The 26,541-nt window shown below is 32.7% G+C and overlaps 2 protein-coding genes across 3 annotated transcripts in view; one reads left to right on the top strand and one right to left on the bottom strand.

Annotated features, from left to right (window-relative positions):
- LOC114329469 (acyl-CoA synthetase short-chain family member 3, mitochondrial) overlaps positions 1 to 26,541 on the bottom strand; it is a 96,297-nt gene that overhangs the window by 21,367 nt on the left and 48,389 nt on the right. The gene's annotated exons all lie outside the window — the stretch shown is intronic.
- LOC126888314 (uncharacterized) lies at positions 22,156 to 25,180 on the top strand. The gene has a single exon (XM_050656449.1). The coding sequence runs from the start codon at positions 22,696 to 22,698 to the stop codon at positions 23,584 to 23,586; it is 891 nt and encodes a 296-aa protein (XP_050512406.1). The 5' UTR covers positions 22,156 to 22,695; the 3' UTR covers positions 23,587 to 25,180.

The raw sequence follows: 26,541 nt of genomic DNA, 5'->3' as shown, positions 1-26,541 counted from the left end.
TATGATTGGTATTTTCGATGTACAATCATTTATTATTTCTTGAATTTTGTCCCAGAACTCGTTCTTTATTTTTGAATCTTCATCAGGTCCATAGCATATAATTAGGTTTGTAATCGCTTCCTTTGTTTATATCTCTATTCTCTATATCTACTGACCCCCTGCCTGAGTTCTCTTTCTTTCTTCTACTCCGCTGTATATTAGTAAGTTTCTCTTTTCCCTTTTCCTTTTTTTGTTTCTGTTGTAGGTACTACTTCAATCTTCTTATCTTCTATTTCTTTCCCCAGTTCTATTTCTTTCAAAAAGTACCGATGTAGGTACCGTGGTAGGTACCTAAATAGTTTCCGATATATATGTACGTAGATTAAGCTCGTCGTGAAACACCCTGTATAAATACATATTCAACCAAAGGTCAAAATGAATTGATCTTTCATAACCTAAATGTATATCCTTCATTTTGCAAATACTGATTTGATGAACAAAACATTGATTACATTCAAATCAATTTCGATTGTTATTATGCATACCCTTTACAGGTACGCCCAAGGTTAGTTATAGGTTTGGGTAGGTATCTCAATAAGATAAAACCTTATAATAGTTTTGAACAGTTAAAAAAACAGTGAATAAAACATTAGAAAAAGAAAAAGAGACCGGAAAAAAAAAACAAGAAGAAAAATAGGGCAAAGGTAGGAACCTGGAACATTTAAACATTATTAAAACCAGGGAAAATGTAAGAGATAACAAGGGACATGCAGAGATACAGAATCGATATACTAGCCCTACAAGAAGTAAGGTGCAAGGGAGAAGGAAGTATTAAAAAGAAAAATTATACAATATACTACTTGGAAGAAAACAAACAAGGAAAAAATGGTACAGCATTTATGGTCAACAATAAGATAAGGAACAAAGTTAAAGAATTCAAAGCTATAAATGGACGAATTTTATATATGAAATTAAAAACAAACAAGCCAATATGACAATTGGCAAAAAATAATATGCACCCAGAGAAACGGAACCAGAAAGCTAACCTAGAAGTCTAACAATAAAACACTGAAAACATTTGTTTTCTATACTTCCACAAAATTTACTATAACCATGTGACTACAGCTGTTTCGGCAGAGTGCCTTATTTCTTAAGTGATTTAGTTTACTATGTGTTTGCATTTTAAAGTCTTTAACTGAAGAGGTTGAGGAGTGGGGAGCTGTTTGTCTCGAGTTGGTCATTCAGAATTATATCCGCATTTTTCAATTTATTAATTTCCATAGATTCTAAAAAAGATAGTTTAAGGCCTTTATTTTGAATATGCAGAATTTGAAACTCTTCATTGAAAGAATGATTATGATCTAGAAGGTGAAGTGCGTATGTAGAAGTTTCTGTTTTTCTATTGTTGAAAGCCCTTTTGTGTTCTGCTATCCGTTTGTCAAAGGTTCTGCCAGTTTGACCGATATACCAGTACCGATTTAATGACAAATAGCAGTAAACAACGGCTATAACGAACAAACAGTTAACAAAATTTTAAACCAAAACTCCATAAGAAAGCCCTGAAATTAGTGTATCCACCACCACAGAAGGAACCCAGTACCTTCTGCTCTCTTACATATACTGGCAAGATAACAACAAAAATAGCCAGATACATAAAAAAGAAAGGAATAACACCAGCTTTCAGAACTAACAACAACTTAAGCAAATATATTAAGAACAATAAAAGCCGAAAGAGAAAACAACTACAGAGTGGTGTGTACAAACTAACTTGTGGTGACTGTCCGAAAACGTACATCGGTCAAACTGGCAGAACTTTTGACGAACGGATAGCAGAACACAAAAGGGCTTTCAACAATAGAAGAACAGAAACTTCTACATACGCACTTCACCTTCTAGATCATAATCATTCTTTCAATGAAGAGTTTCAAATTCTGCTTATTCAAAATAAAGGCCTTAAGCTATCTTTTTTAGAATCTATGGAAATTAATAAATTGAAAAACACAAATATAATTCTGAATGACCAACTCGAGACAAACAGCTCCCCACTCCTCAACCTCTTAAGTTAAAGACTTTAAAATGCAAACACATAGTAAACTAAATCACTTGAGAAAGGCACTCTGTCGAAACAGCTGTAGTCACATAGTTATAATAACTTTAAAATGCAAACACATAGTAATCTAAATCACTTGAGAAAGGCACTCTGTCGAAACAGCTGTAGTCACATAGGTATAATAAATTTTGTGGAAGTATAAAAAAAACGTTTTCAGTGTTTTATTCTTCTTATTCCTACTTTACAAATAGGCTCAATGCTTGTTTTACTTCGGTTTTTAGCCTCAATTGACATTGTCTTACCGTCTTTTCCTCGGTCGTCCCAATGATCATCTTTTATTTGGCGATTTGTCTCTTGCTATTCGTACTATTGTATTTTCTGTCATTCTTTCTATGTGTTGATTCCATTCTATTTTTCTTTTTTTGGTCCACATGTTTATTTCTTCTATACCACATCTCGCTCGTATTTCCTCACTTCTTACTCTGTCTCTTAGAGTTTGGTTTGTTATTTTTCGTAAGACTTTCATTTCTGCTGTTTTCAGCAGTCTTTGTGTTTTCGCCGTACCTATCTGCTCTTGTTTCCGCTGTGTACGTCATTATCGGTCTTATTGTTGATTTATATATCCTGGATTTCGTTTCCATTGTGAGGTATTTGTTTCTCCAGATTGTGTTGTTGAGACATCCTGCTACTCTGTTCGCCACGTTCACTTGTTTTTGTACTTCTTCTTCCACTTTTCCGTAGCTTGACAGTTTTATTCCCAAGTATTCCGTTTCCATCACTTGTTCTATTATTTTGTTATTTACGACCAGTTTACATCGTCTCGGTTCCGCTGACATCACTATCGATTTAGTTTTCTCTGTTGAGATCACCATGTTGTATATGAGAGCCGTGTCTTCGAATTCTTTAATTAATCTTTGTAGGTCATCTTCAGTGTTGTATTGTTAGATAAAATGAACTTCCGTCAAGTAACGGTCGAATCCATCAATTATTTAATCTAGAAGTAGTTAGTAACAACCATAGTTATTAAAAAAGGACAAGGAAAATAAACCAGGGAGCAGAAGAGGCAGGCCCAGAGCACGTTTAAGGACCAGATGAAAGACGACTTACTAATATTAAGGGTGCAAGATTGGAAAAACAAGGCCAAGGATAGGAAGGAATGGAAGCTGCTCCTGGAAGAGGCCAAGACTCACCATGGATAGTAGAGCCAGTGATGATGATGATTATCCAGGTTTCCGCTGCATATGCTATCATTGGTATTACTTATTGGGAGAAATTAACAATTAAGAGAGAGAACAAAATTAACTGATGTAACAGTAAGATTACCAAAGTTAAAAAGAGACTACGCAGAAGAAATTGTAACGATAAAAGACGACATTTGGGATGGAAAAATCATAAAATGGATACCTTGGGATGGAAATAGAAGAAGACAAAGACCCATAACGAGATGGTACGATGACCTAAAGGATGTAGCAGGAAAAATATGACTGAGAACGCAGCTAATAATATACAGGAATGAAAACAGTTAAGAAGAGGCTTACCTTCAATTTTGGACCAAAAAGTATAGAGAAGACGAAGACGAAGTGTTAAATCGATGCCTCAGAAGCCAATCGGTGTAAGTCAATAAGTGTTTAAAATGAGATACTAAGATGTTTCTGAAAGTAGTTGCAGAAATTTAAGTATTTATTAAAAACAAATAAACCGTCTTTATTTATCATAATATGGGTAACATATTCAAAAATACAAACAAGGAAATAATAATATTATTATACCGGGTGTCCACTTATATTTTCCCCCATTTTAACTGCCTATAACTTTTAAACGGCTTAAGATAAAAATATGCGGTTTTCGATGAAATGTTTTATTTTAGTAAAAGTTTTGTCTGAATGGATTGAATTTTTTATGTCGCTTTCAAATACGAAAAGAAAAATGGCGGATTTTTGAAAAAAACGTTGTTGACTTTTTTTTTAATGGAACACCCAGTATATTTTGTAAATTGAAAGAAAGGTCATTCACATATCCAGCGATATAAAGTTTTTCAAAATCGGTTGTCTAATCACTGAATAATTAATTTTTAAAATGAGCGGTGCAACGTAGATATCACATACCTAAATAACATAACTAAGCAAAATGATATTATGTTATGTGATTTCCACATTGCATCTTTCATTTTAAAAATTATTTGCTCAGTCATTTGACAACCGATTTTAAAAAATTTAATATCGCTGAATAGGTAAATGACCGTTTTTTCAAGCTACAAAAAAATATACTAGGTGTTTCAATAAAAACAGTCAACAACGTTTTTTTTTCCAAAAATCCGCCATTTTTTATTTAAAAGCGACACAAAAAATGGTCATTTACCTAAAAACTTGAAAAAACGGTCATTTCTCTATCCAACAATATAAATTTTTTTAAAATCGATGGTCAAATGACTGAGCAATTAATTTTTAAAATGAGAGATGCAATGTGGAAATCACATATTATGTTATTTAGGTATGTGATATCCACGTTGCACCTCTCATTTTAAAAATTAATTACTCAGTGATTTGACAACCGATTTTGAAAAACTTTATATCGCTGGATAGGTAAATGACCTTTCTTTCAATTTACAAAAAATATACTGGGTGTTCCATTAAAAAAAAGTCAACGTTTTTTTCAAAAATCCGCCATTTTTCTTTTCGTATTTGAAAGAGATATAAAAAATTCAATCCATTCAGACAAAACTTTTACTAAAATAAAACATTTCAGCGAAAACCGCATATTTCTATCTTGAGCCGTTTAGAAGTTATAGGCAGTTAAAATGGGGGAAAATATAAGTGGACACCCGGTATACCGGGTGGTGAATTGGAAAACGGGCCATAGGAAACTCAATGTAAAATTCTAAATTGTTGAATTCCTGCTTCCCTAATTATTTTACATCAAAAGTCATGAGAAACTATTTGTAGAGGATTAAAATCTGTATTAAAAACAAAAGTTAAAATTGTTCTACGATTTAAACAGAGTTTAAAATTTTGAAAAATAGAATACATTTGCCATACCTAAGTAAGTGCGTAAAAGGCCACCCGTTACTATTTCTGACAGTACGCAAACTATTGACTGAATAAAACATCTTTATTATTACTACTTTCTCCTCAACTGAGGACATCTTTTTAGTTCAGAGAAATAAGGAAAAAAAATATCGTGTTGGTGACACATCCCCCTCCAGGCTGAAACCAAATTTTTCGAGTAATATGGTCATCTATAATAATAACCTATAATATGTTTCCTGCAGCCGATTTTGATGATATACATAGTTATAAACAAATGAAGATACAAAAACGGTAAATTTTCGCTTTTTTCGTATCTTACTAAAAAATTGGGCATTTTAAACAAATTTGAGAGTAATAAACTCATAAACCGTATAAAAAGCTTCAATATGGCGTTCGCTGAATATGTCTATCCTTATTGGTTACTTAGAAAATTGCCAAATAAATCATAAATTTTGAGTTTTTATAAATATTCATAACTTATGTAAAAATTAACTTAGAACCTTCTTATTACATGGAATGCTGAGACTTATTGTGCTTAAATTATACCCTAAATTTCAAAGCAATTGGTCAAATAGTTTAAAAGTTATTTAATTTGTTTATCCAAAATTAATTTTTTTTGCAACACTGTAAGTCAGAAAATGATGAAGTTACAGTAATATTTTGGATAGTTTATGAAAGAAGAAAATTTACAGTTTTAATTTAATTTAAAAAAAATGACAAAAAATAATTATAGATATTGCAAAATAATTTTGCAAAAACATGTGAATTAAAAAAATGGGGGGGCTAACTTTGTCCCTAAATGTCCTAGAACAGTTGTTTTTCTTTCTAAATGTGTATAAAAATTCAGTCTTTCTAAATATGAAAAAATAATTTTTCTACGGGTAACGGTTAAAAAGTTATTCTAATTGTTTATAAATAAGCAAAAAATGGACATGTTTTTGCAAAATAATTTTACATTGTTTAAAATTATTTTTTGTCATTTATTTTTAATTAAGGTAATAGTATAAATGTTCTTCTTTCATAAACTGTCCGAAGTATAATTGTAACCTCATAATTTTTTGGCTTATAGTGTTGCAAAAAAATGAATTTGGGAAAAATAAATTAAATAACTTTTAAACTATTTGACCAATTGCTTTGAAATTTAAAATATAATTTAAGTACAAGAAGTCTCGGCATTCCGTGTAATAAGAAGATTCTAAGTTAATTTTTACCTAAGTTATATATAGTTTAGCTCTCCAGGCCTAGAAGGCCCATGGCTTGGTTTACTATTCCTTTCCAATCTCTCCTATTTGCTGCTTTATTTTTCCAATTTGTGATTTTCAGTTCTTCTATGTCTTTTTCAACATCTTTCTTCCATCTGGTTTTCGGTCTACCTTTCTTCTTCTTTCCTCCTATTCCTCCCGTTAGTATTTTTTTGGGAAGTCTCGTGTTTGGCATCCTTTGGATATGTCCCAACCATCTCAGTCTTTGTGATTTTACGATCCCTACTATGTTTGGTTCACCATACATCCTCTCCAATTCCACATTTGGTCTTCTTATCCACATTCCATTCCATATCTTTCCGCCAAATATTTTTCTTAGGACTTTTCTTTCCCATACTTTAAGCATGACTTGCTCGGATTTGTTCATCGTCCATGTTTCACTGGCATACAAGACTATAGGTCTTATCACTGTCTTGTATATTCTTATCTTAGCCCCTCTAGATATGTTCTTATTTCTCAATAAGTTGTTTAGAGCAAAGATACAACGATTGCCAGCCATAATTCTCGCTTGGATTTCTTCTTTTATATTTGGTCTCCTAGTGAATGTCGCTCCTAGATATTGGAATCTCTCTACTTCCTCGAATTTATATATTTTTGCCTCTGTGTTTATTGTCAGGTATTGTCCTTGTGTGTATTCTCGTTCTGTCCATTCCATATATTTAGTCTTTTCTTCGTTTATGTATATCCCTTTCTTTCTTCCTATCGCCTCTAGTCTTTTTAGTATTTCTTTTAATTCTTGTTTGCTTCTGGCTATCATTACTATGTCATCAGCGAATGCCAAGCATTGGTGTTTTCGTTGGTATACAAGTCCTGTCCTGTTAATTTCGGCTTCTCTGATGACTATTTCAAGAAGGATACTAAACTAAACATATTTTAGGTTACTGTTTTCTTTAGTTTTTCTATTATTTCTTTTATTTCTTTTTCATTAGGCGGTCTTTCCTGTATTTCTTCTTGATCAATATTTTCATTCGGTCCTTCTTCTTCTTCTTCTGCATATTCTGTTGTGGGAATTTCATTTAGAAGCTCTTCGAAGTATTCTCTCCATCTGCTCAGTATTTCTTCGTCGCTTACTAAATTCCTTCCATTTTTGCTTTTGTAGTGTACAGGTTTTCTTTGGAACCCCTTTTTCTCATTTTTTACTCCTTGATATAAGTTCCTGACTTCTCCATTTTTATAGTTTTCTTCTATGCATTTCAATTTATCTTCGTTGTACTTTCTTTTCTTTGCTCTTATGATTCTTTTAGTTCGTTTTCTTTGTTCGTTGTATTGTATCTCCATCTCTGGTGTTTTCACTTGCATCATTTTGAGTCTTAACTTATTTCTTTCATCCAGTTCTATTTTACATTCTTCATCAAACCATTCTTTGAATCCATCTTTTATATTTCTATTACTGACTTGCGCTGCTTTGGTCATACATACTTTTATTTGCGTCCATTTTTGTTCGATGTTTTCATTTTTTGCAATATTTTCCAGTTCTCTAGTGACTAGTCTTTCATATTTACTTTGTTCTTCTTCTGACAGTAGTCTAATAGGTTTAGTTACTTTGTACCTTTTTTTCTGTTGATTTCTAAGAACTGGTATAACCTGTTTAAGTTGTATTCCGACTATAAAGTGATCTGTGTCTGCATCCGGTCCTCTATATGTTCTTATGTTCTTTATACATTTTTCCATGTCTTTTTCGATGAGCACATGATCTATTTGATTTATGGTTTTTCCATCTGGTGATCTCCATGTTCCTTGATATATTCTTTTGTGTTGAAAGTACGTGCTCATAACGATCATGTTTTTTTCTTTTGCAAAATCTATTAAGAGGTGACCATTTTCATTCGTTGTTTCATGCAGACTATATTTTCCTATGGTGGGTGTGTATATTTCTTCTTTTCCTATTTTGGCATTAGCATCACCTAGTACTATTTTTATATCGTATTTGGGAATATTTTCGAATACTGTATCTATTTGACTGTAGAAGTCTTCCTTTATCTCTATGTTTTTCTCTTCAGTCGGTGCATGTATGTTTATAAATGTTATTTTTTGGTATTTTCCTCTTATTCTTAGTATGCATATTCTCTCTGAAATTGGTTTAAAGTCAACGATTAGATCTTTCAGCTTTTTGTTTACTACAAATCCTGTGCCTAACATTCTATTTTCGCCTCCGCTATTGAAAACTAAATAGTCATTTATTTCCATTGAGTTTTGGCCTAGTTGTTTCGTTTCTTGTAGTGCTACTATTTCGAATTTATATTTTTTACATTCATCTACTAGGTGTTTCAGTTTTCCTTCTTCGTATGTTCCTCTTACATTCCATGTTCCTACTAATATATGTTCTTTTATGGGCTGCTTTTCATTAATAATCTGTACATTTTGTCTATTTCGTGTACCTGTACTTTGCCATGTCGTCTCCGTTATTTCAGTCTGCTTTCGTTGTATTGCTTAGTTTACATATTTTACCTAAGTTACGAATATTTATAAAAACTCAATATTTATGATTTATTTTGCAATTTTCTAAGCAACCAATAAGGTTGGACATATTTAGCAAATGCCATATTGAAGTTTTTTATACGATTTATGAGTTTCTTACTCTCAAATTTGCTTAAAGTGCTTAACTTTTTGGTAATAGACGAAAAAAGCGAAAATTTACCGTTTTTCGATCTTCATTTGTTTATAACTATGTATATCATCAAAATCGGCTGCAGGAAACATATAGGTTAATAATATAGATGTCCATACTACTCAAAAAATTTGGTTTCGGCCTGGAGGGGGATGTGTCACGAGAAAAACCTTATTTCTCTGGACTATTTCGACTTTATTGTTTTTTAAACAATAAAATAAAAATACTGACAGTTCAAAATATTGTTAATATAATAATTTCATTGTGACCGAAGGCAACCTTATACACATTCTTGCACTGTGTGTAGCCTAAATTTGGCAAATACTTTGATAAAATTTATTATATTTTACAACATTTTGGAATGTGTTTAATTCGTAGAACAATTTTAACAATTGTTTTCAATAAAGATTTCAATCCTCTACAAATAGTTTCTCATGTCTTTTGATGTAGAATAATAAGGGAAGCAGGAATTCAACAGTTTAGAATTTTACATTGATTTTCCTATGGCCCGTTTTCCAATTCACCACCCTGTATAATAATACGTGTTATATCTTATAACTCATTTTTTGGGAGAATGTGACTTAGGTACACCGTTTGAATTCTGAGGCATCCAAATATTAATTTCATTATAATGAATGCTTGTATTTCTTCTTCTTCTATACTGAAGAGATTAGGCTTTGAATGTTCCATGTTCACAAGAGTATCACGATAATATTTTACATGGTCTTCCTACTCTTACCTAATATGTTTTTCATCCTGCAAGATGTTATTTTCATTTACCTTTAATCAGCCAAGTATATAATAGGTCTTGGGTTCACCATTTAAAAAAATATTACTACCTCCTCTATGATACTTTTTATTGCAATTTTAGTCCACTCCTGTTTCCGTTTTGTTACCCATCCATTTATGTCTTCTACAATGCATGATCTTCTAATGTTCAAACTTCTCTCCCTATCCAACAGACTTTTCCCTGATATTCGTCGGAGTATTTTCATCTCTGTTGTTTCTAGTAGTCGTCTCGTTTTAGATGTGTCAGGTCTTGTCTCCGGCGCGGCGTGTATGTCAATATAGGTCTAATTGCTGCTTTATAGATTCTTGATTTTGTGTCTTGTGTTAGGTGTTTGTTCTTCCAGATTGTGTCATTAAGAGATCCCGCCGCTTTACTTGCTTTTAAGCTTTGTTGTCGTACTTCCTCTTCAACATCTCCGTAACTGGTTATATTTATTCCCAGATATCTAAATCTGGCTTCCTGCTTTATTATTTTCCCATCAATTTCGATTTTACATCGTAGTGGGTATTTAGATGTTGTCATACATTTGATTTTTTCTGCTGATATTATCATATTGTATTTCTTGGCTGTTGTATTGAAGTTGTGTGTTAATCTTTGGAGATCTAATTTTATTGTATTTACTTATGGCAGGGGAGCAAAGTATGCTAAATTTGCAGTCACTCGAGCGTTATGGGGACCTATTAGGTTGTGATTATTAGGTCCTAAAATCAAAAAAAGTTAAGTAAAATTTTCCATTTTAGGGGGCGCTTTCCATTTTTAATTTAATTTTCCATTTCCAACAATCGTTTTTCCGATTATAGCGCCATCTATCCATAATTCGAAAAAATGTTTCGAATAAAAGTTGCTTATTTTTACGTAAAGAATCCAAATCTGCAATAAAAATTTGGGGGTCCCATTTAAGATTTTAAAGTATCCCCCACCCCACCTCCGTGGGGGTCGTGTTTAGTAGCATTCTATAGATTTTTCAAAAACATTTTGAAAGTGTATTTTGCAGTTTTTCGATCTGATGTTCACTTTGCGAAATATCGCGGGATTCGTATTTAAAATATTAAATTTAACCCCTACCCCTCTCCGTGGGAAGTCGTGTTTAGTACCATTCGATAGATTTTTGAAAAATATTGAAGACGTATTTTTTAGTTTTCCGATCTGACGTTCATTTCGAGAAACGTTCGCTTTTTTTGTGAAACTTTTTGACTCACCCATTTCCTTACGCCCCGCTCAAATCGTCAGATTTATGAAATATACACTATTTTGCATGTACTTAACTTACCTTATCTTAATCTGACAATTTCGAGTATTCTTAAGGATAGATTTTTTTTCGGGCCCCTTTAACAGACTTGTGTTAAGAGCAAATATATGGTAGAGGTACATCTGCAGGGTACCAGGTTTCTCCCCATATGATAATCTGACGCGCTCGAGTAACTGCAAAAATCCCCGCTTAAAGTCACCTTCTACCATTAATTGTAAATATTATTTTTATCAAACAACTCTGCAAAAATCAGCTGTGAGGGCATACATTTTATGACTCCTTATTTGATAAAAATACTTACAATTGGTAATATTGTCCGACAAATTTTTAAGGGTTCTCCAGTTGTCGGACGCACCAAAGTTTAGAAACTTCTATATTTACTAAACAGCCCCTCCCGAAAATTTTCCGAAATAGAAAAGTTTTCCGACTCGACATGAATAACTGAAAAAAGGCTCATGAGGGAGGTAATACATTTTTTTTAAAGTGGCATGATGGGCCCAAAGACTATATTAGTGTTACTATTTACCTGTCCTCTAAGGTCCTTACTATTGTATTTGTATTACTAATACTTGGTCTTAGAAAAAAAGAGCAAGAAAATAAAAACAAACCAGAATAATTTCCTATTATTCACGTATCCCTTTAAAAAGTTCCGCACTGGACGAATACACAAAGTAATAAGAACAGAACCTTTCACCAAAAAAAATTGATATACAAAAATCAAATGACGTAAAATCAGTTTTGATTAATAACGTGTTGGTAGTCATGAAGACAACATCTCTACCGAGTTTGCTTCTCAGCTTCGCGCTGATTCATGGAGCAACTTCAACCATCAGCTTAACAAATACAGAATGCAACTTAAACCACATAAAAGCCAAACAATTTTATTCGAAATTTCTTCATGGCTTAAAACACATTCTTCTGGTTAAAATTATAAAAGACCAGAAAGATCAAAATGACGACATCCAGGATTTTGCTGATGTTCTAATTCATGACATCATCGAGTTTACGGTAACAATTATCGAAGTGAGCTATGGATCATGGTCTACAACCAAAATTAAGGCTTTTCAAGTGCCCAATTGGAGCTGTGCAATTCTTTTAGCTAAAAATAACTATGTGCTGCACCAGTTTGTCCACCATACTGGAACACTGATGACGAGATTGTGGTACCTACTGATATTTGCTCAGTCTTACCAAGAAAACTGTGATAAATTTATTGAAGGTAAAATCTACGATGTGTACTAGTATGGCAATCATTATTATTATCATCTTAAAGTGCTATCCCTGTTGATCTGTAAAGAGTGGTTTTTAGTTTCAACTATTCTTCTTCTAAATGATCTCCTAGGTCGCCATCTTCTAGAGAAGTTGGCGACCACATTGACCCATCTTATTCTATTCACAGCAGCTCGAAATATTAGTTACCGTTAGACCAGTCCACTTCCTAATAGACGGAGAGGCAGCGCTGAAAAATCTCTTTGAATTTACTAAAGCTAGATTTTTCACAGTTGATTACTGTGAGTGAGTAGAGAAACATACTGCGGTCGGTCGGTCGGTAATTAAATCAATTTACTAAGGCTGAAAATCAGTACACTCATTATAAATTAAATATAAATAAAAGTTATTATAGTCGGTCAGCTGTATGACGGGACAGAGCCGGTCGGTCGGCCACAATAGTCGATTGAGGAAATAAAGCATTTTGGCTCGCAATTTTTTCGTCCGGCATGGATTTACTTTAAATTTTCACAGGAAGTAGGGAATAGTCCAAGGATCATTTTCTACATCATGCCGCTATCATACGCTAAAACCTTGGAGATACTTGCCACCCCATCTCGGGGGTGGGAATTTTTTATTACATTTTAACCATGTAATTGGATGGAAAAAGTGATTCTAAGAAAAAAATGTTTTTTACATTTTCTTCGTAAAACTAATATTTTTCGATTATTCGCGCTTGAAAATAACAGTTTTTCGACGAAAAAATCGAATTTTAAAGAGAGTTTTTTGAGAATACCTAGAAAAATATGCATTTAATCAAAAAAACTGTGGATATCAAAATTGTATCTTTTAGTAACACAAACCAAATTCTTTTCCAATAATATCTTTAAGACCAATACAAACCGAGAGTTGAAACCGAGAATGATAAAAGTTAGCTTTTTTCGAAACGTTAATAAATTCATTTTTTAGTAAAATTGTGGCTTATTTCCCATAAAAAATACGTAATTAGCTTTTTTCGTCAAATGCATAATTTGAAATATTCAAAGCCAAATAATGGAAAAAAAATGCATTTTTCGAGGAAAACTTATATAATATTTTTTCAAGTATACAATTAGACCTTTCAAAAAAAATAATAAAAAGTTTCTAGCATGAAAATTAAGCGACTTATTATCAAAAAAATGTCGGTACCTGCTTTTCTCTACGAAAAAATCAGTGAAAACAACCTCCTAACTACCTTCCTAATTCATAATTGGTCTTCATCGTTCTGTAGTTCCTTTTATATTTATATTATCAATACACTCAAGGAGTTTGACCTATTTAAAATGCCTAATTTTGGAAAAAATGGAGTTTAAAAAAATTGATTTTTTGCAATTTGGTATTTTTCACCTTTTACTTCAAAATATCTCCGAAAATACCGAAGATACGAAAAAAATTATAAACTACTAAGTTGTAGATTTCTTAATGACTAAAATTACCCTGTAAATAGATTTTCATTACAGTGAATAGTTAGCCAGATATAGCTGTTTAAAACCTCTATTTACCAGTAAACACCCCCTTATTCGAGCCCTTTAAACCCGCCCCAATTAAAAACTAAGGGATCTTACGGAATTTAATTTACACAGTCTTATAGCTCTTTAAAAATCCTACAAAATCATTTTTGAATAAACTTTTTATCGCCAAAAATATATAAAATATTTTTCGAGGTATTCTCAAAAAACCCTCTAAAAAAGTCGATTTTTTAAACGAGGAAAAAAGTTAGATAATGATAATTAGCGGCAAGGAAAATAAGGAAGATAATGAAATAAAGACAAAGTAAAAGTAAAAAAAAAGTAAAGTAAAGTAAAAGCTCAGAATTGGAAATAGTTACAACTTACGGATACCTGGGAGGTATAATATTACTAACGACGGAAAAATGGAATGGTAAATAACACATAGAGTATAGAGTATAGAGCATGAAAGTCAAACAATTTATTTATACTATGCGTTAACTTCAATATTGTGAAAAGAGAACTTAAACGAGAGACAAGGATAAAATATATAACACAAGAGATAAGACAACTAAGAATAGTTGGAAAGACAAAATGGGATAGATTAAGTAACGAGACTATCAGGAGAATGATCAACCAATAACCAATAATAAATAAAATAGCAAAGAGACAAAATAACTGATATGGGCATTTGATGAGGATGGAACCCAACAGAATTAGAAGAAAAGTTCACGAAACAAAGAACATCGTAAAAAGAAAAAGAGGCAGATTAAAAAAATGGATACAGCAAGTAAGTAGTGAGGCGGGAAAAGGTAAAGAAAAATCACTCGAGGAATTGAAAATAATGGCAAGAAATAGAAAATAATGTAAGAGATGGGCGAACGGAAATTAAAATAGCTAGCCTAAATCCGATACCCTGGTAGGGTAAAAGGAAAGGGAAAAAGAAAGAAAAATTATTCCTTGCGAATTTTCATTCTTTGGCCAGATATTCGCATATTTTAAAATAACTCTTGCATATTATTTACTTCTATTATAGTTATTTCCTTAGCTTAATTATCTTTTTCAGGTATAAACACAACTTTAGTCGATCTCTGGAAAAACCACAACATCCTTAACGTTTTCGCTCAAGCACCATGTTCCTGCAATGAGGACAACATCTACTTCTACCAACCATTTATAAAAGATCACAATAACCAGTATGGACAAATCGTTGCTCTGTCCATTCGACAGGTGCGCAAAATACGTTCCATCAAGTTTTTTGTGAAGAACAAACTCAAGAATCTAAACAAGTATCCAATGAAAGTGGCGCTGTTTAACCGAATTCCGGGGATGATGGTGACTGATGCTGCGGTACTAAATAACAGAAGTTATTGTATTAAGTGTGGGGTAGATGCTAAAGTTTTGAGGACGTTGTCTCAAGTAATGAATTTTACTATCGATGTCAACTACGACCCTCAGGTTTGTACCAAAGATGATTATTATTCATTTGATTCTTTTCTTTTCATTACCATTTTTTATTTTCATTCTTCTTCAAGTGCCATATCTCCGCGACAGAGTTCGGCAATAATCCATCCATCCACGTATGACGTATGATATTCTGCCTTTCCCTTTGCTTCTCTTTCCTTGAAATTTCTCCTGCATGATCAGTTGGAGCACGTTGTATCTCCCTCCACGTGTAGTAAGTCCGAGATACTCCAATTTTCTTGTTTTTGTTGTATTCAAGATCTCCTTTCTTTATTCATTCTTCTTAGAACCTTTTGCTTGTGACATTTTCTGTCCACAATATTTTCAGAATTCTTCTATACACCTACAACTTGAATGATTCTAGTTTCTCATTGATGTCGCATTCAAGGTTCCAGCTTCCTTTACATAAAACAAAGCGAGAAACTCCAGCACCTCGCCAACCTAACTCTGAGATCAAACATTAATGCCTGGTTGCACCAACAAATCTTAAGCTCCAGCTTAGCTCAGCACAGCTTATAGATGGGGCCCAGCACGGCTATCTTGGCACGTCTTCACTGGTAAGTTTAAGATCACGTGGAAATCCATTGCGGCAAGCTGAAAATTGATCTAAGACTCAATAGTGCAACTGGTATGTCTCGTAAGCTGAGCTTAAGTCACGTCTTATAGTCCAGGAAAAGAAGCTTTTCACCTTGCAATTTTTACAGAATGGATCGATTTGCTTAAAAATTTGAGAATAAGTAGTGGATAGTCCAAGGATTAAAATCTATATAACGCTGAAAGGCGTTTTTACTATGGGGGTGGTTGCCACCCCATCTCGGGGGTGGAAATATTTTATTATATTTTGACCGCAAAAGTTGATAAAAACATTCATTCTAAGCAAAAACTGTTTTAATACATTTTTTTGATAAAATGAATAGTTTTCGATTTATTCGCTATCGAAAATGTTAGTTTTATATCGAAAAAATAAGTGTTTTTCAATAATATACTAATTTACGATTCACTCAATTTTTGCTGTAGAAAAAATTTTTTCAAACCAAGTTCTTGAGAATAAGATAACCTACAATTTTATATTGAAACATTTTTTCGTATCTCTGATGCTAATCTTTCTATTCTGAAGAAATCGACATTTTTACCAAACTACAAAAATTCTTTATTCGCTTTTAACTCCAGTTTGTTAAAAACTAATCTTTCTAAGACAGTCAAACTTCTAGAATCTATTAATAATACATAAATAAAGAAGAATTAATAAGGCTAATGACTAAAAACACCGCTAACTTACATTATTATGTTTCCAATTGGATTTCTCCCTTTTTTTCAAAAAAATATATTGATTTTTTAGGCGTAAATTTTCTATTTTTTTATCTTAGAAATTTTGGTAAAAAGAATTTTGTAGGTTTTTATAAGGGTCATAAGCCTGTTAACATTAAATCTTTTTAAAATCCTCAGTCGCAAAAAGAGGTGACTTTGAAAGGGTTGGTAAAGATGCTTTTTGCATGTCATTTTGCATGTCAGTTTTAATTATCAATGGCTCACTCAATTTTTGCCTTAGTAAAAATTTTTGCTAACCAATTTCTTGGGAATTAAATAAGCTAAAATTTCATATTTAAACATTTTTTCGTATCTCTGATGCTAATCTTTCTATTCTGAAGAAAAGGCCATTTTTTTTCAAACTACGAAAATTTGCTTAGAACTCCATTTTTTTAAAAAATAATCATTCTAAGCCGGTCAAACTTCTAGAACCTATTAATAATATACAAATAAAGAAGACCAAATAAGGTTAATGATTAATTTTAATTAGGGTGGTGATTAGGAGGTTGCTTCGGATTACTTGTTCGCTGAAAGTAGTAGGGACTAACATTCTTTTCAATATACGTCACTTAGTTTTTGAGCTAGGTACATACTTTGTTTTTATTTCTGGAGATAGATATTTTAAAATGCTTTAAATTAGTTTGAATAAGTTATCCTCGAAAAATGCATAGTTTTCCCGTCTTTTGACTTTGAAACTACAGTATTTAGCATTTGACGAAGAAGAGCTCACATTTAATACTGTATAGCTCGATTACTATTGGTCTTAAAAAGATTAAAAACAGTTTTGTTTATTTTTTCAAAAGGTACATTTTTGTTAAGTAAAGTTGCTTTGATAAAACAAAAACCTTTGGAGTTTTTAGCCGAAAACTTATTAACAACATTGATTTTTTCGATATAAAAGTAACACTTTCGATAGCGAATAAATCGAAAACTGTTAATTTTATCAAAAAAATGTATAGAACGTTTTTTGCTTAGAATGAATGTTTTTACTAAATTTTGCGGTCAAAATATAATAAAAAATTTCCACCCCCGAGATGGGGTGGCAACCACCCCCATGGTAAAAGCGCCTTTCGGCATCATATAGATTTTGATCCTTATACTATCCACTACTTATTCTCAAATTTTTAAGCAAATCGATCTATTCTGTAAAAATTGCGAGCTTTTGTCCTATTTTAAGCTTCATTACTTGGACTATTAAGCATAAGATCTGTCGGTGCAACCAGGCATTAATCTCTTATGTCCACTTTACATCAGCAATAAATTGAACAAGAAATTGACAAAGTTATTCAAGGCCAAATTTGCGTGTACAAAATGTATGGTTTGTAAAAGAAAATGAAGGAATTTGATGAAATAGAACAATTGGATATGTTTTATTTTGTCAAATTACTTTATTTTCTTTTTATTCACGGCAAAATTGGATGTAGAATTGTGTTTTGTATAAGTCAAATTTGACCTTAAAGAAGTTGGTCAATTTCTTGTTCAATTTATTGTTGATGTAAAGTGCACTTTATGCAGAGCACGCTTCTCATTTTGTTGAAATTTGATCTAGCCTTTTCTATTCTGATTTTGATTTCCTGAAAGTAGTCATTTATAGAGTTAATCATTGTTCCAAGATATGCATATTTGTTCACTCGTTAGACATTGGTTTATTAGAAGATTCTCATTATTTCTTTGAATTCTAGATATTCTCATAAATTTTGTCTTCTTGACATTCATTGTTACACCATATTCTTTTCCATACTCCGCTATGTTGGCCACCAGTCTCTGAAGATCTTCAATATTTTGGGCTACGATAATTATTAGAGTCATCCGCATATCCAGTGGGAAGGCACTTATGGAATAAAATTATTTCTGTCCTTGTTTCAAAAAATTATAAAAAAAGCTGAGAGTCGTCGATTTTTAAATAAAAATGTGCACTTTTTAAACATAAATTTAAATATACAGGGTGATCCTTGCAAGTCTAGCAGAGCCCATATGCTTTATTTTTAATGGAACACCCCATATATTTTTATATTTTTAAAAGCTGCTTAACAACCTGATTTCAATGAACTATATCATGTAGGGTGTATTATGAACAATACAGGGTGAAATTTTGAAATTAACAAGCATGGAAACCACTTATGGAATAAAATTGTTTGTGTCCTTATTTTAAAAAATTATAAAAAATACTGGCATACGTCAACTTTTAAATTCAAATGGGCGCTTTAAAAACATAAAATTAAATATACAGGGTGATTCACGCAAGTACAGTATAGTCCATGATCTTTAGTTTTAATGAATCACCCTGTATATTTTTATATTTTTAGAATCTGCTAAACAACCTCATCTCAAAAAAGTGTATTATGTAGGGTCTATTATGAATAATACAAGGTGAAATTTTGAAATTATTTATAAATTTTGTCAGGATATTAAATACAAAACCCAATAGATTTAATACTTAGTTTAGAAAATGTATGCATTTATTTAGCTAATTTAAAAAATAATACTGTTATTTAAAGCATGATAAATTATTAATTTCAAAATTTTATGTAGGTATTTAATATCTTGATGAAAATTATACATAATTTTAAAATTTCACCTTGTATTATTCATAATAGATCCTACATAATAGGTGTACACTTTTTTATATGAGGTTGTTTAGCAGATTCTAAAAATATAAAAATATACAGGGTGATCCATTAAAACTAAAGATCATTAACTATGCCGCACTTGCGTGAATCACCCTGTATATTTTAATTTATGTTTGTAAAACGCCCATTTGAATTTAATAGTTGACATGTCCCAGTATTTTTTATAATTTTTTAAAATAAGGACACAAATAAATTTTATTCCAGAAGTGGTTTCCATATTTGTTACTTTCAAAATTTCACCCTGTAATATTAATAATACATCCTGCATGATATAGTTCGTTGAAATCAGGTTGCTAAGCAGCTTTTAAAAATATAAGAATATACAGGGTGTTCCATTAAAAATAAATCTTATGGACTCTGCTAGACTTACAAGGATCACCCTGTACATTTAAATTTATGTTTATAAAGTGCACATTTTTATTTAAAAATCGACAATTCTTATAATTTTGAAGTTATACTTCTTTACGATCGAGGGTGAAATTTTATCACATGCCGGGCGCATGCGCACACCGACAGTACCTATATATTTCGTTGCTAATCTTTCAAGATGTATGTATCAGCGCTGGCAGCGCATATAAGTCATATTATATCATATAAAAGGATATATTAGTGTTAAGTAAATGTATTATTTATTATAATTTTTGTGTCTTTGGGTTTGTCTTCCTCGGGAATAAGATATTTTATAATGATAGTAAGTATATTTAAAGTATTTTTGTATACTTCACTTGGTCAGTATATGAGAAATCTTGTAACCTGTCAAAGCAGAAGGGATATAGCTCAGTGGTAGAGCTTGTGACCGGAGATCAAGAGGTCCCGGGTTCAAATCCCGGACGATTCATATTTTTTTTTATATTGTTGGTATAATATTTAATATATATAATTTTTTAAAAGTGGTAGGTAAAGAATGTTAGTTTAATATTTAAATAAAATACAAATAACCTGTTAAGTATATTAATTTCGTTGAAATCATAATAATAGAAGTATAACTTCTTACGTGCGTACACGTACAAAGTACACACACATTCTTTTACTTTATCGTACTACATACGCAGTATGAGTATAATAGATAAAGTTATAGGATCGTGCAAAAAAATGTTTTTCAGATTTCACTTTTTTTCGACGTTTTGAGTCCCCCTGAGTCTAAAAAGCAAATAAAAAAAACATGTCGGAAGTATGTACGTATGTACGTACGTACGTATGTATGTACGTATGTCGCCACCGCCCAGCAAAAACTACTGGACCGATTTCGATGAAATTCGGTATGAGTAAGTTTAAGAGAATTTTGTCGAGAAACTAAGCTTTTGAAAAAAACTTCTCAAAGGGGGGCCGAAATAGGGGGGTTATTTGGGGCCCATTTTTGCAAATTTTGACCGAAACGAATGAAATTTAACTTAAAGTTAGCTCATCGATAGGTAAATAGAAATATGGAATTTGACATTTCCAAATCCAAAATGGCGGCTAGCATGGCCGACCGTCCACACGATACATTTCCCTACCTATCTAAAAACTTATTTAAGATAAATTTAATTTGAAAAAACATTTATATAGCCTAAAAATGGCGCTATAACAAGAATATTATCGTTTTTCAGAAAAAGTTATGGGTTGTCTATATTTAAGGGGTCAAAATTTGACATAAATTTGAACTAAATTTTCTCAAAAATGACTCCAAGGAATTTGTTCATTTTTTTGATATATTTTCGATGTCCTATCAGTAAATTGAATAATATTGGTCAGATTTCTTAACTCCTCATAGGAGGGGAGTTATGAATTTTTTATAAAAAAATATTCGAGTGCCCGTAACTACCTCTGTAATAGAAACTAAAATTTGAAATTTGGCAGACAGATATAGTACTTTGTTATCTATTAGCACAATAAATTTTACCCACAATATGACTTCCGGTTTAACTGGAAATGAAAAAAAAATCTTAATTTTTTACATACGCCCTGTATACTTTTACATATTTTGAAAGAATGTAAAATTATTTTTCCAATGACATAAAACTCGTTGCTGTAACTCAAAAACTCGAAAAGTTACAGAAAATTGAAATTTTGCTAGAATCTTGTGTGTGTCCCCTCTCACGCGATCATAGCAGAGCATTATTATAGGGCAGTCAATGAGGGTATTTGGCTCCGAATTCCATCCTACTACATCGATGTACTTGATATTTTCACAGTAAGTAGGGAATAGCTCAAGAAACAAAACCTACCCTATATACTATGGCGTTTTTATCTTGGGGAAATTCCCACCCCTTCAAGGGGATGGAAAATTTATTGGTCAAAATAAGCATGGAAGTGGCTAGAGAACCTATTTTTAAGCAAAAACTGATCTATACTTTTTTTGAGAACTCAATACTTTTTGAATTATGCGTAGTTGAAAATTGGCCATTTTCATTTAAAAATGACACGTTTTCAGACGGTTTTTTGTGAATACCTTAAAAAATATGCATCAAACTAAAAACACTATATAAATTTTTTTTTTAATTATAAATAACAAAGAGATTCGTTCCTGCGTAAATTTTCTATTTATAATACAAAAAGAGATATGGTAGGTAAAAGGGTTTGTTTTTTGGTGCATGCTCAAAGTGCTCATGCTTTTGTAGTGTTTGAAAAGGCCTTTAAAACGAGCACCGTTAAATGTCGGTTACATTCAAACTAAGCGAGATATGGTGCAAAAAAATATATGACTAATGGACTTTAAGGAAAAATGAGAAGTACATACATTTAACCCCTCATTCATCAGAATTTAAATGCATTGTTTTTCTTTTGCAATACCTCCTAATATAGTGTTATTTCTACTTTGAAAAAGTTGGACTTGTGAAAAAAATAAGATCAAATTATAGAGCGCATTTTTAAATTTTCTTAAAATTCTTCCTTTTGCTCCATGCAATTCGAAAATAAAATTGTTCTATCCCCGAGAAGTGGTGAGAACCGCCCCTATGATAAACGCGCCATAGTATATATGATAGACTTTGAATTGGGAGACTGGGCTTTGGGCTACTCCCAAAATTTCATTACAATCCATGCAGTAAGATGCAAATATTGTAAACTATTAATTTCCCAGAAAAATGGACTAATTTGAAATGAAAGTATGACTAATATTCTATTGATTTATGCAATAATCTATAGTGTGTCCCCGAACATTTTCTCAAATGCGGGAATTAATGATGCGTAGAACCATAAAATATTTTCAAGTATACAAGGTGTTTCTAAAATATCAAAATAACGAGTAACTTTGTTATTTTTATAGAATGCCAGTATCTAGTACGATAACGATAATAGATCGGTACGATAAAGTTCTCCCTTTCGTCCAGCGTTTTTTTGAAACAAGGACAGAAATAATTTTATTCCACAAGTGCCCTCCACCCTGTCTAATGTTGTTAACAGAAACATCTAATGTTATTGTTCTATTCTCATTTTGACAGTGACATATCTTAATTCATATTTCAGGGATTTGGAAATTTCTTCAAAGAAGGTAAAGTCACTGGAGTCATCGGCAAAGTAGTAAGACGCGAAGTCGACTTAGCTGCGAATGCAAGATTCATTGACACGTTAGATCAAGTCGAATATACAATCCCAATCGACGCTGAAGAATTATGCATAGTCGTACCAAAAGCAGCCAAAAAACCGCCGTGGATGAAGATATTCCATTGTTTTGATCGTTTAGTTTGGTTATGTATTATTTGTACTGAAGCGGTTACCATGTTATTTTGTCGGACGCTTTACTTTCAATCTTGGATCAATGTTTTTGCCATCTTCAGATCCCAACCAACAACTCACACACAAAGATTTTATCTAAGATACCTTTTTTTAACATATGTGATATGTTCTCTCATAATAAACAGCGTATTTCAAGGAAATTTAGTGAAATCGTTTGGTACGATTCAGAATTTTCACGATATGAACACACTGCAAGAATTTGCCCAAAGTGATTTTGTTCTATACACTACTTACGAGGATATTTTTAACTACATTGACAACGACGTATTTAAAGAACTAAAGGCAAAAGTAGCTCCCTTTACTCCTGAGGATTATAAAAGTACCTTAAATAGAAGTTTGGGCATAAAGAACCGCGCAACTTTGGAGAGAAGAACAGATGCAAAGTATGTGATCATGAATTATTTTCTAGATGAAACTGGATATCCAAGGCTGCACGTTATCAACGAATGCCCTAGGACGTTTTTTGTGGCATACGCTGTTCAAAAAGGCTCGCCTTATGTTGGAGAGTTTTCCAAGATCATCACAATGCTTAAAGAAGCAGGTTTCATCAGTAAATGGAATTCAATATCAAAAGTATTGTTCTTAAAGCGCAACATTATTAATGATATTATGGATGATGAGGCAGCAGTTCCCATAAACCTCTATGATCTTATTGTAGCATTCTATGTTTTAAGTTTGGGTTTAATTTTGAGTATATTTGTGTTTCTGTTAGAAGTGTTGTGGTATAAAATATGTGGAGACCTTTCAATATCTCTAAATCGAAAAAAACCACATCGATATCCAAAAAAACAGCGGAACCTTCGTTAGTTTATAGTAACTAACGCCTTCGTTAGTTAATATTAACTAACACCTTCGTTAGTTAATAGTTACTAAGCAATTTGTTTTAAAAATTACACAAAGAAAAAGAATTTAATATAGTTGGCTGTATACATCATCATCATCTTGGTGCTACAGCCCTTAGAGGGCCTCGACCTTCTCAAGCTTTCTACGCCATTCTGTTCTGTCCCTTGTTTGAATTTTCCAGTTGCCGACTCCAATCTTCTTGGCATCTTGTGTTACCCCGTCCATCCACCTCAACTTTGGTCTACCCCGTCTTCTCATTCCCACGGGTTGAGCTGTTAGAATCTTTTTTATCATGTTCGATTCAGGGCCCGGGCTACATGTCCTGCCCACTGCAGGCGGTTTCGCTTAATTACAGTGATAATATCTTTTCCACCAAACGTATGCTTGTAGATATTCTGCAGTTCAAAGTTATATCTACGCCTCCATATTCCGTTCTCACAGACTGCTCCGAATATCTTGCGTATCACTATTCTTTCAAAAATCGATAGAGCGGATTCATCTGTTTTAGTTAGCCTCCATGCCTCTGATCCGATATGTGAGAACGGGGACTATCAATCTTTTATACAGCCTTATACGAGTTTTTTGAGACAGACGTTTGTTAGGTAAGTACTTCGACAGACCATGATAACACCTGTTTGCAATTATTATTCGCCTTTTTATTTCCTCAGATGTGTTATTATTGGGGTTAACCGATGACCCTTCGAAGTTTTGGTCATTGATGATTAGATCTGCGTCAACATTTCCAGCTCTTGTGTTTGTGTTAGTCGCCATGAACTTGGTTTTATTTTGATTTATACGTAACCCCATTCGTTCTGCTGCTGCTACTAGATCGGTTAGGATTTCCGCAGTTTTCGCCCTGGTTTTTGTTATAACGTCCACGTCGTCTGCATATGCTAGAATTTGGACTGATCTATTAAATATTGTTCCCCTACTATCTAAATTAGCGTCTCGTACAACTTTTTCTAAGGCTTCATTAAAAAGCTGACACGCCAGCGCATCTCCCTGCCTTAACCCCCTATGTATTTCAAATGGGGTGGACGAGTCGTTTTGAACTTTTATCAAACATATGAGTTTTTTTGGCTGTATACCATAAAACACAAAAAACTAAATAATTAAAAATATTTTATGAAAGGTCAGAAAAAATCCGTCATCCGTGTTACTTACAGGTATACATGCTTTGAGCCATCAAAATATTTGGGTGAAAACCCTTTAAATGGTATAAAGTTACATTTTTGTATCTGTACAGTAGGGAGGGTGAGTCAAGTCCCCATTACCCCAATATCCCATTTTATACTAAGGCAAAACCAAAAAAGGCAAACCCATCTAAACTAAATCACTTGAGAAAGGCACTCTAGGAAGAATTAGGATTTCCCCCGATAGTTGCGGTTACAGAGCACTGGCTTGAAGTCAACGAGCCTTTTTTTGTAGAAAAATATACCACAATTGCTAGGTATGATCGTCCAAGTTCAGCTCATGGAGGCACCCTAATTCTTTCTAGAAATAATGATTTTTCTCTGATTACAAAATATGACTTTCTGTTAAATGAAGCCTTCTTTGAGTTTTCCCTAGTTTATAATAAGAATCTTAATCTTTACATTATTTGCATCTATAGATCACCTGACTCCCCTGTGGAACTATTTTTTCAGAACCTGCTAAATTTGTTAGATGACTTGCCTCATAGAAGCAGAAAAATTCTATGCGGGGACTTCAACATTAATTATGATGCTGCTTGTGCTACCCAAATGTCCTTGGTCAACATATTTGAATCATATGGTCTCTCAATGCACGTTAATTCTCCTACAAGGATTACAAAAACTTCATCTACCATAATTGACTATATTGTCTCAGATTTCTCACCCTTGATGTCTGCTCTACAATTATTAATGCGGGATTGTCAGATCATGAAGCAGTATTTACGAAGTTTAACATCTTCAGCAAGAAAGCGTGAGGGATTTATACAGGAGTAGATTAGATAAAAAGTTAGAAACCATGCAATTTACCAGCAATGAAGAGCATTATCATTATATAAAAACATGTCTTCAGGAAGCAGCAACAGAGGCCCTCGGACTCCAAATAAAAAACCACAGAAAAACTCCGTATTGGTGGGACGAAGAAATAGAACAAGAGATTAAAAATAAAAGAGAGAAGTATAAAAAATTTCTGAACACAAGGACCGACGCCGATAAGGTAGAATACAAGAGGGTCCAAGCTAAAGTGCGAAAAATGATATGCCAAAAGAAGAATGAGGCTTGGGAGCAAAAGTGTAACATGATTAACACACATTTAGGAGGACGGAGAAGTACAGAAAGTTGGAAAGTATTAAAATCGCTACGACAGGAAAAGAAAAGAGATATAATATCAGCAATCACACCGGATCAATGGGACGAATATTTTGAAAAACTCCTAAATGAGGACAGAGCGGAATTTTTAAATAACAGTGATACCAGCAATGTAAATATCTTAGCCTCACCATTACGGGTAACAACAAAAGAAGTAGAAGAAGTATGTAAGTTTTTAAAAAATAACAAAGCACCAGGACCAGGGAACATACCAGCTGAACTAATAAAATATGGCACAACAAAATTATATGAAAACCTGGCTAAACTCTTTCAAAGATGCATCAACGGAGCGGAAATCCCAGAAGAATGGAAGACATCATGGATATCCACCATACATAAAAAAGGCAGACGGGATCAATGTGACAACTACAGAGGCATCGCTGTAACGAACTCGATCAGCCGAATATACGGAAAACTGATTAAAAATAAAATCGAAAACGAATATAAAGATATAGAAGCTGAAGAACAGGCAGGATTCAGGGCAGGGAGATCAACGGTTGACCATCTGTTTTGTATTACACAGATTATTGAGAAGAAACTGGCCGTCAACCTGGAGGTGCATCTGTTATATGTGGACTTA

This window comes from Diabrotica virgifera, chromosome 7 (genome assembly GCF_917563875.1).
Source record: "Diabrotica virgifera virgifera chromosome 7, PGI_DIABVI_V3a".
Classification (NCBI taxonomy): Eukaryota; Metazoa; Arthropoda; class Insecta; order Coleoptera; family Chrysomelidae; genus Diabrotica; species Diabrotica virgifera.
Note: the sequence above shows the minus strand (reverse complement) of the source record. Positions and strands in the feature narration are given on the sequence as shown.